Raw genomic sequence first — 17533 nt, forward strand, 5'->3', positions numbered from 1 at the left:
CTTTCCGAGAAGTCACAACACTTTGGAAAAGTCACAACTCTTTGGAAAAGTCATAAATCATCGAAAAATCACGACCCTTCGAAAAAAGTCACAACTTATCGAAAAAGTCACAACTCATCGAAAAAGTCACAAGTTAGAGATATTATAGTAATTTAACATTCAAGTTAGGAGTTCATGCTTTTAAGGTAATATAGAGTAATATAGATGATAATTCAATTCAATTTATTTTATTAATACGCCATACAATTTCTCTACTAATTTGGATTAATAGCTTATATACCAAGTTAATGAAGCATATATGTTTTTTCGTTATCTTTTCTAAAAATTCTCAAATAGATTGAACATATTATCAATATGATGATTTAATTAATTTATTTTATTAATACGTCATACAATTTCTATACTAATTTGAATTATTAGCTTATATACCAAGTTAATGAAGCATAATATTTTTTTCATTCTCTTTTCTAAAAATTCTCAAATAGATTGAACATATTATTTCTGTTAGTATTACTTTGTGTATTATGAGTTTTGAAAATTTTAAAAATTTCATAACTTAATCAAAGAATTTGAACATCGCTATATTTACACCTATATTCAAATGAATAGCAATATTTCATGAAACATCTTCAATTCATGAATCCAAAATATTAGAGTGGTGAGTATGAGTAGAAAATTGATGAAAATTTGTTTAGTTTATATTCTTTTTTGAGTGATATAATAAAGTGTGTGCTTTTGAGAAATTTTTTATATCATGTTTTCATTTAATTATTTCTTGAGTAACAAAGACTAAATATAAATAACTTGGGTGAACAAATATATAGTCAAAGGTCTGTCAAAAAGCTAATTTTATACATAATTCTTTTTTAATATTTGCTTAAAACAAAATATAAATAAAGTTCAATTCAAATTTTCATGATCAAATTAATATTCAAATAAAGTAAAAAAAATTTCAGAAAAAAGTTTAATTTATAATTTCTTATGACCTAACGGATAGTGCAATTTTTTTTTATTTCACGCGAAGCGTGGATAAATTTCCTAATTATATTATGAATAATAAATAATGACCAATACAACAAATTGCAGTGACAAATGATAATCTTTACCAAACAAATGATTGTGAAAGGCCTTTGTAGTGATCCTAACTTCCCAAGTGTGTCGTCGCATTTGTTAACTGTGGTTGAATTTTGCACTTTAAAGAAAATCTATCGCTGCTCAATCAATATTTCATTTGTTTTAATATATGTTTTTTAACTTCCCCATTTATTTATTTTTTGTAAAATATCAGTTTTACACTTAACTAATTCTCCAATTTGACAAATTTAAGATGAAAATAAGAAAAGTATCTAATGTTTTCTTATTTTAAAATCTTCTTTATTTCTTAAAAAAAATCACATTCCATTCAATTGAAAAGGTGAATAATTCAATTATTTATACATAGTAAATATTAAATTCCACTATCGTTTTCATAAATATATATATATACATTCCTTTTAAGGAGAAAATTCAAATATGTCATTGAATTTTGAGAAAGAAAAAATATTATCCATACCATTTATTGAAAGTTTAGCTTATAATCTTTTTCGTTTGAGAAAAGGCTCATACATATTATTGTTTATTAATGATATAAATGAGTCAACGAATAATATATATGAGACTTTTCTCAAAATTTAATAATATATTCAAGTTTTATTTATTTATATTTCGAATCGCCCTGAAAATAATGGTTCAGCCTTGAGCCGTTTGTGGAACGGTTAAAGTTGGCATATGACGTCGGTTTGTATTGAATAGCGTGCCGTGCCTCTCTATCATGAGAAAACGGATATGCCATTTTATTAGCCTTTTAGACCATTTAAGGATGCCAAGTGCCATTAGTTCATGGCATTTTGTCAAGGGCAGTGAAAATGATACATGTTAATTGCTACCCCACCAATCAAAAATATGATTATTCTGAAAGACCTTTGTCATGATATCAGTCAACTTCCAAGTATTTTGTTGCATTTGGCAATTTTTAATGGCAATCATACAATTTTTGCACTTACGACAAATCTGTCTTTCTCCAAGATTGTGTGCTACTCACCCCGTTTCTCAAACACTACACCCCCTACGAGTTCCGTAACTCATTTTATAAGGAGCGCTAGTCTAACTGATGTTTAGTTACGGCAGAATTTATGACTTTTAGCTTATAAGTTATAAGATTTTTTTTCATGACCAAGCTACTTCACATTTTATTCTTACTATATTTTTAATTCTTTAAAATATTTTTTCCAAAATTTTTCTTGTAATTTATTTTTTTTATGACAAGGAAAATCCACAATTACTATCTACTTTTCTTATATATTTTTGAAATATTTGACTTATTTCACCTCTAACTCTTAAATTGTGAATTCGAGTAACAAAAAAGATGAGAATTTGTTCTTATTTAAACTCAGCTGGCACTGGTGGCTTGCTGCGAACCCCATCTAACCCAGCCCAAAAAATCCCATTGGTTGGTTTGGGCTACTACTGAATATTTAAAGAAGATTCCCTTATCTCCTCAAATTTGACACCATTGGCCCAATAATACATTACTCTACAGGTTATGCCATTCCAATTTATGGATGAGTTTGGATTTTACAATAGGAATCTTAACATTTTTAGCCAATTCAATAAAGAAATCATTATGGCCTCATCGTAATCATTTTGTAGCCATCATATTATTGTATAACAAGGATATAATCAATGTATAGTTTGCAAGGAATTAAAGCTAAAATTATTTTTTGTTATATGAACTTTGTTAAGCTGTTGCATGGTGTAAAACTTCACATGTAATATTACACATTTTATATTTGTTAAAACAATATGAAATTTGTGAGTCATAAAGTAATGATCACGCGGAAATTTTTCGATGTTATAATAATAAAGGTGATTAATCAGCAATGTAAGGAGTCGTTTATTTGGGAACAAGTTATTATAGGATTAACTATGATATAAACGGTGGGATAAGTTATCCCAAACTTGACAACTAAACAAGACACCAAAAGTTTATCTATGAACTATTTTTTTATCCTAGAACTACTTATTTTTATCACTTATGCCAAACGATCCCTGAGGATTTCCCATTTCATCGGAGTACTCTTTCAACAATATGAAATAATTTGTACCACATTGTCTTTCTAGCAAATAATACTTTTTAAATTCTATTTTCTTATTATTCAATGAAGTTTAATTTCTGCCTATTGACTGTTGCAACATGAAATGCAATCAACAAGATTGCCTTTATTAGGAAATATTTTATTCCCTAAAGTAAAAATTTTATGGTACAATTTCAAATATCCCCAAATGATATACTGGAGAAGAAAAAAGAAGAAAGGAAGGCAGCCCATAATCATAAAATTACACGTTATCTTCTTCTACTTTTAATAATTGAACTATGACCTTTGAAAATAAATTCTTTAAAAACTGGAATCATGTCTAGGCATAATTTATAAAATATTATGATACACAAATTCAAATTTTTAATTATGAAAAAATTGTTTATCATTCCCTCTATTTTATATTAACTAAATTTGTAAGGCAATACACATCTATTAAGAATAATAATAACATAACTTAAATCATATTTTCCACTATTACGTTTTGTGAAATTATAAATACAACTTTATAGATAATACAAATATGGAAAAATAAATTCGAACAACTCTCTTAAATTTTGAACAATAAAAAGAAAAGACATAGTACATAAACATATGACCCTTAACTTGACGTTAGCTGACAACTATGACCTTTAACTTTGGGTGTGCACAAGTAGACACTAAAACTTATATAAAATTGAACAAATAGACATATTCATCCTACATGACAATTTTGTGTCCTATGTGGCGTCCTACTTGTATTATGCCATGTAGGACATGTGTGTCTACTTGTTTAATTTTATACAAGTTTAAGTGTCTATTTATGCACACTCAAAGTTGGAGGGGATAATTTTTCGTTAAAGTCAAGCTAAAGATAATGTTTATGTATTATGCCAAAAGAAAAAATTGCAAAAAATTCCTTTTTAGTCTGCCCAAGTTGCATGCAATTGTCATGTGGACATTCTGCAAAAGGTTGAAAACAACGTTAATGAAAGTCATAGGAAAGCTGTGCAAAGTCAAACTCACGTTACGTTAGCAAACTCAAAAAAATGAAGAATTAAAGAGTAGATAGGAAACAATAACTGGCCGTTAAGGTTGGCCGGCTGCCAGCATTGATGACCAATTACTCCCCAATTTTAGTCTATTTGTTGCAATTAGAAATTTAATTGAATTACATATTAATTTATTCCATAAATATATAAGTACAATATTTATTGAATTCATATAAATATAAAACTTGTTATCAAACTATCCTCTTAAAACAATTGGATAAGTATGTCCACCAAGTAAATATACTTTATGTAATCTTATAAGTGACCTCTAACATGTTTGGTATAATGGATAAGGAGATAATTATAGTTAGTCACTTGTTTGGTTACAAAATTGGAATAATTTATTCTAAAATGAATAATTAATATAAGAATAAGTCATTAATAATCATGGAATAATTAGTTAAAATGAATATCATCACAAATTCTTTTCATACATCACTTTTTACTTACAAAAGAATTTTTTTATATATTATGCAATTTATATTATTCTTAATACAACATATTAGAAATAATATTGACATAACTAATTCCAACCTAACTTATCTTCGACTAAACAATATCTAAAAGGAAAAAAATTTGAGATATACACAAATCTCATTTCAATACAAAAATCATTTTTTCATAGATGGGCTAAAAAAGGTAAGCTAGACAAAGTGGGTACTAAATTAGAAATAAATTTTCTTGGAAAAAAATAACCGCCCATCATGTCATTATCAAAGTCGAAAATTCTCCTTAGTTCTTAACGTTAGCGTTAATATTTAAGCATAATAAATTACTCGTTGTTTCTTTTTACTTGTTCAGTTTTTTTTAAAAAATAGATAATATTAGAGAGTTGATGTTTTTTTAAAAATAAAATGAAACCTCTTTTTTAATTAATAAATTAATTTTAAAATTTTATCAATTAATTGAAGTAAAATGATAAACTTAGTATGCCAATTATTATTTTGGCAGGAGCAAATAATTAGGAGTCCGAAAAGAATAAGAATTATTGGAACGAAAATTTCTTATAGGATAAAGTGTAACATTTCAACATTTTCAAGAAAATATTTGCTTACTACTATTATTCCACAAAAACCGGCTCTCCCACTTCTATCCTCTTCTGACTTTTCCAAGATTTCATTTTTATACCCACACAACGCTCTGTTCTTCTTAAATTTCTCTTATTCATTCGACAAAGAAGAAGAAGAAAACAAGAATGTCTGATTCAGAGGTGTTTATTGGTTCCATTGATCAAGGAACCACTAGTACTCGATTCATAATCTACGATCGTTTGGCTCGTGCTGTTGGATCTCACCAGGTTGAGTTCACTCAGTTTTATCCACAAGCAGGGTAATCACTAATCACTCATCTTTCGATTTTCTTTTCATTAAAGATTCAATCTTTTTTCGATTTTGAAAATTGGGTTTCTTGATTTTCATGCATATATGTAGATGGGTGGAACATGACCCAATGGAAATTGTTGAGAGTGTGAGGATCTGTATGGCAAGGGCTCTTGATAAGGCTACTGCTAATGGACATAACGTGGATAGTGGATTGAAAGCCATTGGTATTACAAATCAGAGAGAGACTACTGTTGTATGGAGCAAATCCACTGGCCTTCCTCTTTATAACGCCATTGTTTGGATGGATGCTCGTACCAGTTCTATTTGCAGGTCTTTTTTTTTATCAATTCCCCACTTTTTCTGTTTCTTGATTTTTAACCAAATCTAGTTAATATCAGTTTGTTTTTCCTCTAAATGTATATATATGGATGACTGTTGAATAGTATTGATGAAAAATTACTAAATGGAGCAGATTAGGTAGAAATTTCATAAAGCCAACCTAACTAGTTTGGGAGTAATTGTAGTACAGTAGGGCCAGTTTTTTTTTTTTTTTGGAATTGATGATATTTCATGTTATGTTATACTCCTTCTGTATATTCTCTATAATAATATTTCACTATAGCAGCCAAAAAATATCTGGACAAGTGACGTTGTTATAGTGTAGTTGTTTCTTGTGTACACATTCACATATATACTTTTTTTTTTTTGAAGGAGTGTATTTCTTCTGAATTAGGGGGTGTACTGGCAAAATTCTAAATGGAAAAATTCTAAATGGACTCTTGTTTACTGTTGTCTTGGGGTTGAATATGGCGTGATAATTTAAGGCTGAGGTGCCATTTTTTGTATGTTAGTTGGGAAATGGGGTCTCCATGGTTGTTTGCTTTCTCATTGATCATTCTTTTGGAGTTTTCCTTCCAAGGTTTGAACTTATTGTGTTTGTTACTGTTAAATCCAACTATCCATAGCATGTTGACTTTTTGTATCAATAATTTGTCTGGTATCAGAAAAATGGATCTCCACAGTTGTTTGCGTTCTCACTGATCACTCTTCTGGAGTTTTATTTCCAATTCTTAAGGGTTGAACTGATTGTGTTTCTTAATCCAACGCATATTGACTTTTTTTTATGAATAATTTGTTTGGTATCAGAAAATTGGAGAAAGAATTGCCAGGGGGACGTACTCATTTTGTTGAGAGTTGTGGTCTGCCTATAAGCACTTATTTCAGTGCATTGAAGCTTCTGTGGCTGTTGGATAATGTGGAGGGGTTAAATGAAGCTGTTAAAAAAGGAGATGCCATCTTTGGAACTATCGACACCTGGTTAATTTGGAACCTAACAGGAGGTGTGGAGAATGGTTTACATGTCACTGATATCTCCAATGCTTCAAGAACTATGCTGATGAATCTTAAGACCCTTGAATGGGATAAGTCCACACTAGACACCTTAGGAATTTCTGCAAAGATGCTGCCAAAAATTATTAGCAATTCTGAGATTATTGGAAACATTGCTAAAGGATGGCCAATCACAGGAATCCCTATCTCGGGATGTCTTGGTGATCAGCATGCAGCAATGGTGGGTCAATCTTGCCGAAAAGGCGAGGCTAAAAGCACGTATGGAACAGGAGCTTTCATACTTCTGAACACAGGTGAAGAGGTAATTAAGTCAAACCATGGGCTGCTAAGCACAGTAGCCTATAAGTTGGGACCAAAAGCCCCTGTCAATTATGCTTTAGAAGGCTCCATTGCCATTGCTGGTGCTGCGGTTCAGTGGCTAAGAGATAGTCTTGGCATTATCAGCTCTGCCAGCGAAATTGAGGAGTTGGCATCAAAAGTTTCCTCAACAGGAGGAGTTTATTTCGTTCCAGCATTTAATGGATTGTTTGCTCCGTGGTGGCGTGATGATGCTCGCGGGATTTGTATTGGTATAACTAGATTCACCAACAAGTCTCACATTGCTCGGGCAGTACTTGAAAGCATGTGTTTCCAGGTAAAAGACGTGCTTGATTCGATGCACAAGGATGCTGAAGCTAAGAGTGACAAAACAGAATTCTTACTCCGTGTGGATGGTGGTGCTACGGTCAACAACCTTTTGATGCAAATTCAGGTTTGATTTACTTTTTCAGTTTTCATGCGTTATTCTTCTTCTGCAGCCCCCCTCCCCCACGTGATTTTGAACTTCTCTCAATGTCCAACTCGTGATAAACATTTAGATATGTTTGCAGTGGCTTTAAGTTTTGGACTGTTTAAAGTGTTTAGATTCAGTTAACTGGAGCTCCTAATTTTACATTTTACATAATGTAGGCTGACTTGTTGGGTAGTTCAGTTGTAAGACCAGCTGATATAGAAACAACAGCTCTTGGGGCAGCCTATGCTGCTGGATTAGCTGTTGGAGTCTACACAGAGGATGAGATATTTGCTTCTGGAGAAAAGCTGAAGCAAGCAACTATATTCAAACCTGTGTTAGAAGAAGAATTGAGGAAAAAGAAGGCGGATTCTTGGTGCCGAGCTGTTTCAAGATCATTTGACTTGGCTGATCTATCTCTATAATTCACTCCGATCGAACACTTGAACTGCCTTCATATCATTGATGTTTTAGGTTCTTTTCTTTCTGTTTAATACCAGTTATGCTTGATTTTAATAAATCACTTTACATACATGAAGTTTTCTTTCTAATGTACTTAACTGGTAGCCACATATGGTATTTTAAGTTTATAGAAAAATAAAGAGAACTTATGTTTCACTTAACATCTATTAGCTTCATCTTTTTTCTTATGAAGAAAAACGTATGTTGATATATGCCTGTCTTGAGGCTCCTTGGTTTGAAATCTTGTTATGAGCCGTTTCCATGAATGCTATTAGTACTTATTTAAGTTGTTTTGAATTTACCTGTGTTGAGTTAATTTTTTAATAGATTTTGCTTAGTTACAATGACTGAAAGTAACTGTGTCAAAATGGCAAGTTGGATTGGATTTGAACGGATCAAATGGGCTAAATTCTATATTATTGCAGACATAGTCATTATCTTAGAGTTTCGATTTGTATGACTATTTTTCAATTTTACGATTGACAAGTGGCTATACGCGTTAATGTTATTACAACTCGAAATATTGGACATAATCCTTGACCCAATGGCCCATTCACTGACCTTTACGGCTTTTTGAGTGGGCTTTTGCTAGAGATAAGGCTGGGCCGTAGCCCAGTAAGTACGTCTGCCTAAACCAAAATAGTGGGTAAGGTACTAAAATGTGATTTCTTGGTGATATGATTTAGATTTACTATTATTAAATCCTTGTAAATTAAATTACGAATAAGTTGGAAATCAACTTTAGAGAAATGTTTTTTACAATGTTTTTCCATAAAGTAATAATTACAGATAAAATTGAATAGGTAGCTGATTTTAACAAATCAAAATTAGTTGATTCATATGAAACGTCTCAAAAAAACATGTATTTCAAGACAACACTAGTCTAAGGTTTAAAGTCCTTTATTTATTGTTGGAGTGCGCAATGTTGCGCAACATAAATGAATTATTGTCTTTTTATATAATTTTGAATTATGCAATACCTAACATTTTCTATTTGAACATGATATTGATGTAAGATAGACTCATATTATATAATCTGAAGTAGCTCCCACATATCAATCCTTAAAAAAATCAAGATTATTAGAGTGTTCTTCATCAAACCAGCTTTTATGAAGTTAAGCTAGACTCTCTATATTCATTACAATAAATTTTTGTTTCTCATAATCAAAAAGACCAACATATACTATAGATAATTGGATAAAGATAATTTCTATAGACTAGAATTTAAGATGAGACAAGTCGTAAATCGTAATGATGGCAATTTCCTTTTACATGGAAAACGAATATAATACAGCCTGAAATGAAAAATCTTAGCAATTTTTTCTATTTTATCATAGAGTAATAAATAGACGGTGCTGGTACTATATAGAAAGAATATATAGAAGACGGTGGCCAACACTAGGATAATAAGTTGTTTCTCGTCCATTTTTACTTGTTCAGTATTTATTTCACACATTTTTTATAAATAGTAATAAAAAAAATATGATTTTATTATATTATTCTTTAAATATAATACAATATAATATTCTAAAAAATATAATTAGTAATAAAAATAAATAATAAATTATAATGTTACTACAAAACAATAATTAATTGTGACCGCTTTATTCTTAAAAGTCAATGTAGCTTCCTTCTCAAGTCCACCAAACAATAATTGTTTAATACACCCTCTCTCTTTTATTCAATAATAGTTGTTCATTTTGACTGACACATGAAAAATAAAGTAGGGTTAATATATTATTTTATTCTTTAACTTTATTAAATTTAATGATTTGAGAAATGTATTAGATGATAAATGGTTATGTAATAGCAAAGGTAAAATAGACATAAAAAGTAAATTATCTCTTAATTTTTTAAACTGAACAAATATTATTAGACAACTATTTTTAATACGTGAACAACTATTGTTGAACAGCAAGTATAACAAAAAAGTTATCCATAGTGGAGAACAGGAAACACGGCTGATCCGATAGTTTATTTAGTACTAATTAATTAACCAATGTGTTTAATTTAACCATTAATCGCGTTATTAAAAAAGGGGTTAACTAATATGCTATGATTTTGTCGTCCACACATGATTCTCATCATTATAATTTAAATATTTCTCATGATCAATTCTCTGATTTTCAACATTTGATAAAGTTGCCGGCCCATAAACTTTTTTCGGACAAGTTTAGATGATATACTTATTTTATTTGGATGAACTTAAAAGTTCATTTATTTTAAATCTGAATGTCGACGTTTTAGTTTCAAACTAATTGAAATCGATTATATCATTTCAACCGCTATTGCTCATATACTTGGTATATTGAGTGTTTATTTTATATTGGAATTTAATTATTATCGTATTTTAATTCGATATCGCTATATTAACCTATAAAATACAAATTTTAAATTTGCGTCTTTTTTTTTTCTCATGGCCTTGCAGTGACGTGATTGATATTTGAAAACTCCTTTTTGACATTTGAGGCACAATGAGTAAAGTGCATTCATGATTTGTCATTTCGATTATTCTAAAAATGGATGAGCCTATATATATTTCTTTGGCATTAGCCATTCAGATTCCAGCCAAAGTACTCTCTTTTTTCTTCTGTCAATCAAACATCTGTAGCCATTTTTCAAAAACGCGAGGCCTGGGATCCATATATATAAAATATATATGCACATATCGAGCTGATATTATTCCATTCTTTATTTTCCACAAATTTCAAATCCTCCATATAATCCTAGTAATTTAAATTCGTTATAAAGATTCACAAACTTCAAATCCTCGATCCAACTCTGCATATAATTAGCAATTTCAAATAATATTACTACACATATAACATCCGAGCTAGATACAAAATTTTGTGATAATAGTGTGAAAAAATGAAGTTTATATACAATTGAATTGTACTCTATTTATATTGATGGAAAATGTTCGATGATAAAATAACAACACAAAATATATCCTAACAATTAGCTAGTACTCTTATTATTTAAAAATTGTAATAGTCATACCCTAAAAAGGGCTCAATTATAGGTCTTGCATCTAATTCACATATAAAAGAGAATCGACCTAATTATAGTTCAAATAATCTTGTTTGGGCGAGCTCAAATTTGTTTTACAATAATTTCACACATTATGATCAGTCATTTGGAAAGCTATGTTTTGTTAATGGACCATTTAGCCACTGTACATACGATTGAATTATGTCATATGATGTATGTCTATACTAATGATACGTCTTCTTTCAATAGAAAAAAGAAGAGAGAGTGGATATCTTTTTTGTAGGAAGAAAATTGAAGGTGGCACCCGTGAAGAAAGAGTAATTTCATTACAATAAAACAAACTATAAAGAAAGGCAATCCCGCAAAGCAACCAAATTAGAAAGACAAGTGTAGTAAAGCAAAGAAACTACGCCATAATTAGTTATAGTAAATTTAACAAACTTCGTATCTAACTTGTACTCATACTCTTACTTTTCTACTGTCATAACATCCGCCTTAACTAATTCGGACATGTATAAAATTTTACGACTTAAATAATACTTTATCATTTATTTAAATATTCAATCAAAACAAATCATACCGCTCAATATATTAAGCGAAAAAGCAAGGGAACTGCAGGACACGGGGTGGTGTGTTATTTCGTTTCTGCCACTGTACAGACGCTTTTATGTCCCAAGTTCACGTAATCTAAGGGCAAAGGTGCATTCCAGACTTTTATTTCAGACCCATTTTCCTTTATTTATTTCATTGATGAACTGTCTTAGTAAAAATGATTTTGATTCATTGTTAAAAATTGTGGTAAGTGTTTATATTCATCTTTGATTAGATATCTAAACTGAAAGTCCTGAAAATAAAATAAAAGTACCCTCAAAGCGAATATTAAATACCAGGTAAGAATTTTTATTTATTTAAAAAAAAAAAAAACAAGCATTATGATATTTTATTTTATTTATTTTTTGAAAGAAAGAAAAACGGAGGGGAAGTTCCTCGTTTCCCGTTACAAAATGCTGGCAATAATAATATATATCTGCCAGCTCTTTCCCATTTATTGCCTTCTCTCTGTTTTCTAATTTTTCCTACACTGCCACCCACTATTCCCCCTTCAAATTTCAAACTTTTTAACTACGTAACCAGTAACCACTATTCTCCATAGTCCATAATGTACCCCCCTTAAAAATTATTACCCTCTTCACAATTTAATTATCGACAACAATCATTCCCTCATTGACTTAATTCAACCATATTTCTTTTTGGTTTAAGTTAAACGTTGTGGATCCCACATGGAAGATATGAGATAAGAAATTTATCAAAAACGTAACACCAGTAAGAAATATATTCTTTTTCCGTTTTGTATTTTTTATAAAATTAAAAGATATGTTGGTAATTAAATTGAAACGGAAAGAGTATCTGTATATATTTGTGCTGTTTGCTGTCCCTATATGCCTCAAAGTCTACTCGTTGGAGTATCTGACAATTTTACAATCCTCGATAAGATGCTCCAAACCAGCAAACACACAAAATAAAAGCACAACAATTTTTCATACGCAAAAAAAAAAAACATCTTATTTTTATATGCCCTTTAATTTCTTCCGTTTCTCCTTCTTCTTCTTCTTCTTAGATCATGGCTTCTGACCCGAATTCATCAACGCCCAATACCACTTTCGTTCAAGCCGACCCGTCCAATTTCCGAGCCGTTGTTCAACGACTCACTGGCGCAACTCAAGATTCGTCTTCCGTGAAGCTCCCTGTTACTGGGCCTGGACCAGCTGGGCCTCGACGACCGGCTTTCAAGCTGCACGAGCGAAGGCAGAGTGCGAGAAAGCTCGAGATCATGCTCAACAATGGAGGCGGCTTCGGTGTCGGCTCACCTTCTCCTTCTCCTTCTTCATCAGCTAGGAAGAGAAGCTTTTTGACTTCGCCAATTTCACCACTGGAAATGCTGACACGTGGCAGTCCGAGATCGCCGATGGAGGTGGAAGAAGAAAAAGCCATTGCTGAAAAAGGATTTTATTTGCATCCAAGTCCACTAAGTACTCCTAGAGGCGCTGAACCTCCTGAACTATTGCCTTTGTTTCCACTTCAGTCCCCTACTGCAACAAATAATTCATCATCATCTAGTTAATTAATTAATGCACTGTTACATATTTAATTATATGAAAGAAATTGATCATCAAAAGGTGGTCTTGTTCTAATGTCTACTTGATATATTGTGTCTCAACGTTTCAGAATCCGCTAAGTGATTTCTTCCGATCTATGTAAGTTTTGAAGAGGTTATCTAGTGTTTGTGTGTTTGCTGAGTATTTCATAAAATTAGTTGAAATATACGCAAACTACTTTCATTTTAATGAAGTTCCTTTTAAATAACTGAAGGCATTATTTATTGAACACATTTAATTTGAATGATCTACTTAATCTAAGTAATTGAAGCACTGGATTAATTTGGGTTGTTATGTATTCAAGCTAACGTATTATTTTCTGCATTATTGGTTGCACGTTTGAAGCAATGATAATTATTTTATATTGCTTGTTTGGGATAAGCTTATCTAATGTCTCCCAACACCAGTGATAGCTTAGTTAATTATGTTAGATGATCAACTATTGATACTTTAATTACTGCTACATTTAAGTTTTGTGTAGCTAGGCACAAACCTACGTATTTGATTATTGTGTGCGTAACAAATACTAACATATAGGGGTGTATAAAATCGAATCAAACCACAAATTGAGTCAAATCGGGAAAAAAAATCCGACTAGTGGTTGGTTTGACTTGGTTTGGTTTTAACTAAAAAAACCAACCTGAGACCAAACCAACCCGACATTATATATATAATTTTAAAATTTTATTTTATACATAAAAATGTTTATTTTGATATAATTTTTAAATATTTCTTTTACTTTTTCATAGTTTTTATCTTTTAATATATTATTTCAAGTTTGTAACTTAAATCTTGAATGATTCCATAAAGATTATAGTCTATAGATGTTGCTAATTATAATAAAACTTAAATCAAAATCAAATTAATACTAATGCAAAAAGAAAATCAATTTAATACTAAGAATGACAATAATATTGGATATTTGTTCTTTGGTTTTACATTGGTTTAGACAATTAAAAGTACATAATCTAATTTTAATTTGCTTTAATATTTAGTCATGTAACTGATACTTATTAAACTTATTTTAGCATGATTTAGTACTTTTAAATTAGGAATAAGGGTCTGAAAAATACCTTAACTTTGGTCGGATTTGTTGTTGCGATACTAAACTTTCATAAGGACCTATTACCTTCCTAGACTATTTAATACCATATTTTTTACCCCATAAACTATTTAATAGTGTATTTTAAAGGTATATATGTGTCCACATGGACACATTACTATTTATAATTTTGTATTATTTTTTATGTCCACGTGGGCAAATATATATGTTTAAAATACGGTATTAAATAGTCTACGGAGGTAATAGGTCCTCATGAAAGTTTAGTGTCGCAACAACAAATCTGACCAATGTTGGGGTATTTTTCAGACCCTTATCCCTTTAAATTATGATCATTTTCATTATGACTTGTTAATTTGCAATATTTGTTTTACTCGATTTCATTATTATTATTATTTTTTGGATATTTTAGTGTCATTAATCATATCATTGTTTGTGTTGTATTTCTAAGAAACACCTTAGATAGTTGTATTTTAGTAGGATTGAAGAAATATTTGAAGTACAAGTAAATTATATGTTTGTATGAATATTTTAGCAGAAAAACCCGAAAATCCAAAAAACCCGAAAAAATCCAAAAAAACCCGAGGTTGAAAAACTCGAGTTTTATTGGTTTGATTTGGTTTATAGATTTAAAAATCCGACACAAATGGTTTGGTTTAATATTTGAAAAATCCGAACCAACCCGACCATGCACACCCTAGAGTAACATATGTATGAGAGTTAATTCAATGAAATAGTTATAAATTGATACGAACATCATCGTTAAATTTACGTGATGTGGATATGAATATGTACAATTAAAAGTTAGTACTTATTAAATTTACGTGAATAAGTAACTAACACTGTAGATTCGGCGTTGAGTGGGGATTAGCCCAACGTCTGATATGGTCAGGGCAACGGCTAGGATCCGTGTTTTGCATTGAATGAGCTGTTTTTGCTCTTTTGAAAGCTTCTGAAAATTTATTGCAAAATGTGTTTGCTTACACTCACTCGACTCTAGGTTTTTTAATTTATTACTACTGCTCTTTAGTAGTACATTACAAATTCAAAATGAAATAGCAAGTACAGATCATAGAGTCCCCCAAATTTAATTCCCTGCAACACCAATTCAAATTTATATGAAGTCAACTTGTACAGTAATTAGCTACTTACAAGTTACATGTATAGCTGAACCAAACATAAATTGGCAAAATGAATGATCATCCAATTGTCATCAGAGTGACAGTAGTGGTTGTAGCCTAAGCTGTTTAGACTCTCCAAAAAATGTTGCTGCATCTATGTCGGATCCTCCAAAAATACACTATTTTTGATGGATCTGATACACACCCAATGGTATTTTAGAAAAGTCCGAACAACTTATGTGGTAGCCGCCGTGATAATGGGGATATAGGTGGGAATGACAAAATTAACTCATGAAAATATTATTTGTTCGATAAGTGAACTTAACTCATCTAAAAATCAAGGTAGTACTAATATTTATGTAGCTAAGAAATAATCAATGAGTAAACCTTGCCTATATATTTTTCAAGAAGACGTTTTTTGTTTGTTTGATATACAATATATATATATATATATATATATATATATGTGCATAAGAAAAATAAAATAATTGCACCAGGTACTTAAACAAATAAATCAGAACTAATAAAATAAGCACGACAAAAATAAAATAAAAATGAAAGGCATGTACATGTCTACATAATAATCTGCAACTTGACCTATATGATCTTTCGTGTACGTGAATATATGTATGCGATGGAACTAAAATATATATAAGGGGTCCGTCGATCGGACTTAGTAACTTTGGTTCAAATTATCTTATATTTGTCTTAATAAATTTATTGAATATGTAAGGATTATTAACTTAGAATACTCAATGACATAAAAAAAAAAAAGAACTTGAGTCTGAAACCCAAATCTGCTAATATAAACTTGCATAAGCTTTTTGTTTAAAATACATATTTACTTACGGATACGTAGGCCAAGAATTTTTTCCGCTACACATAATGTCATTCCATATAACAATCTATATGGTTATAGTAAATTCTGTAGATTTTTCGTGATGGTTAGTGTGCACTTAAAGGATGATGGAGTTCAAATTAAAACAAGAAAGACAGCAGGAAAAGGGGAGAGAATTAAGTTACAATACTATCTAGAATATTTTTGTTATGAAAATGGAGAAGAAAATGCTGATAACCAGTGGCAGTGTTTATAAGAATTAAACTCCAAATCAATAAATACATTTTCCGATAAAAAAGTTGATGTGTTTGATGCTAATATGGGATATAATAGAGCATTTTCCGATGCTTAACGTTTCAAAATCAAATATTGTGCCTGTGATCAATATATCAATTCCAAAATTAAGTTCTCATTTGGTCATAAATTTTAAAGTCGAAATTTGAATTTTTTAAAATTGTAATATTTGGAAATATAAAATTGCGTTTGCATATGTATTTTATTTGAAAAAATAAATAAATTATGAATAGAAGTATTGAAGCTTAATTTTTTTTAAGACAAATTTTCAAAATTTGACGGAAATCAATGATAAAAAATATATAAAAGAATTTTAAGTGAAGGGTCAATTGAGACGACACATGAAAAAGGAAAGCTTATTTTTATTTAGAGAACTTGCATAAATTCTACTGTGCCTCCAGATACGTCTAGATAGATAAAGTCAAATTTATGTATAATTTATTCTAGATATATTGTATCCAAGGGGATTCGCATGTATCTGGATACATAACAAATCCCTCTCGCCTCTCTCTCATCCCGCTCATCACTCTCCAATGTATATGATATTTTAGATATATGCGAAACACTCAAGATACATACAGATACATGTATCTAGCATGTATCTGAGATACATACGAACATCGCTCGCCTCTCTCCTCAATCTCGCTCGCCTCTCTCCTTATTTTGTGTATCAAGTAGTAAGAATACATGTATTTAAGTGTAAAATATGTAGAAAACTCTTAATTAGTGGTAAGATATATAATATTTTGAAGGGAAAATTATATATAATAGCAAACTATTAATTCAAATTAAATGCTATAAATATACTTTGATTTAATTGTACCCTATAGCAAACTATTGTTATTTTCACCACTCTCTCTGGTGGAATCTCGCTCGCCACTCTCGTTTGGTGGCAGTCTCGCTCGCCTCTCTCGCTTTTATACAAACACAAATGTATAAAATGCGTTTGTGTTTGTATAAAGCGAGAGAAAATTGTATATATACATATATTTTTGTTCCCCTCTC

The 17533-nt window shown here is 30.5% G+C and overlaps 2 protein-coding genes across 2 annotated transcripts; both read left to right on the forward strand.

The window, feature by feature from the left end:
* Positions 1-5197: 5197 nt before the first annotated feature.
* On the forward strand, positions 5198-8231 carry LOC102583803 (glycerol kinase). Its single transcript, XM_006341338.2, has 4 exons — positions 5198-5494; positions 5596-5817; positions 6634-7588; positions 7786-8231. Exons 1-4 carry the CDS (start codon positions 5361-5363, stop codon positions 8029-8031), a joined length of 1557 nt encoding a protein of 518 aa, XP_006341400.1. The 5' UTR covers positions 5198-5360; the 3' UTR covers positions 8032-8231.
* Positions 8232-12486: 4255 nt separating this feature from the next.
* Positions 12487-13428, forward strand: LOC102584134 (VQ motif-containing protein 11). Its single transcript, XM_006341339.2, has one exon. It carries the CDS (start codon positions 12681-12683, stop codon positions 13179-13181), a length of 501 nt encoding a protein of 166 aa, XP_006341401.1. The 5' UTR covers positions 12487-12680; the 3' UTR covers positions 13182-13428.
* Positions 13429-17533: the final 4105 nt, after the last annotated feature.

This window comes from Solanum tuberosum, unplaced genomic scaffold, assembly GCF_000226075.1.
Source record: "Solanum tuberosum cultivar DM 1-3 516 R44 unplaced genomic scaffold, SolTub_3.0 scf00026, whole genome shotgun sequence".
Taxonomy (NCBI): domain Eukaryota; kingdom Viridiplantae; phylum Streptophyta; class Magnoliopsida; order Solanales; family Solanaceae; genus Solanum; species Solanum tuberosum.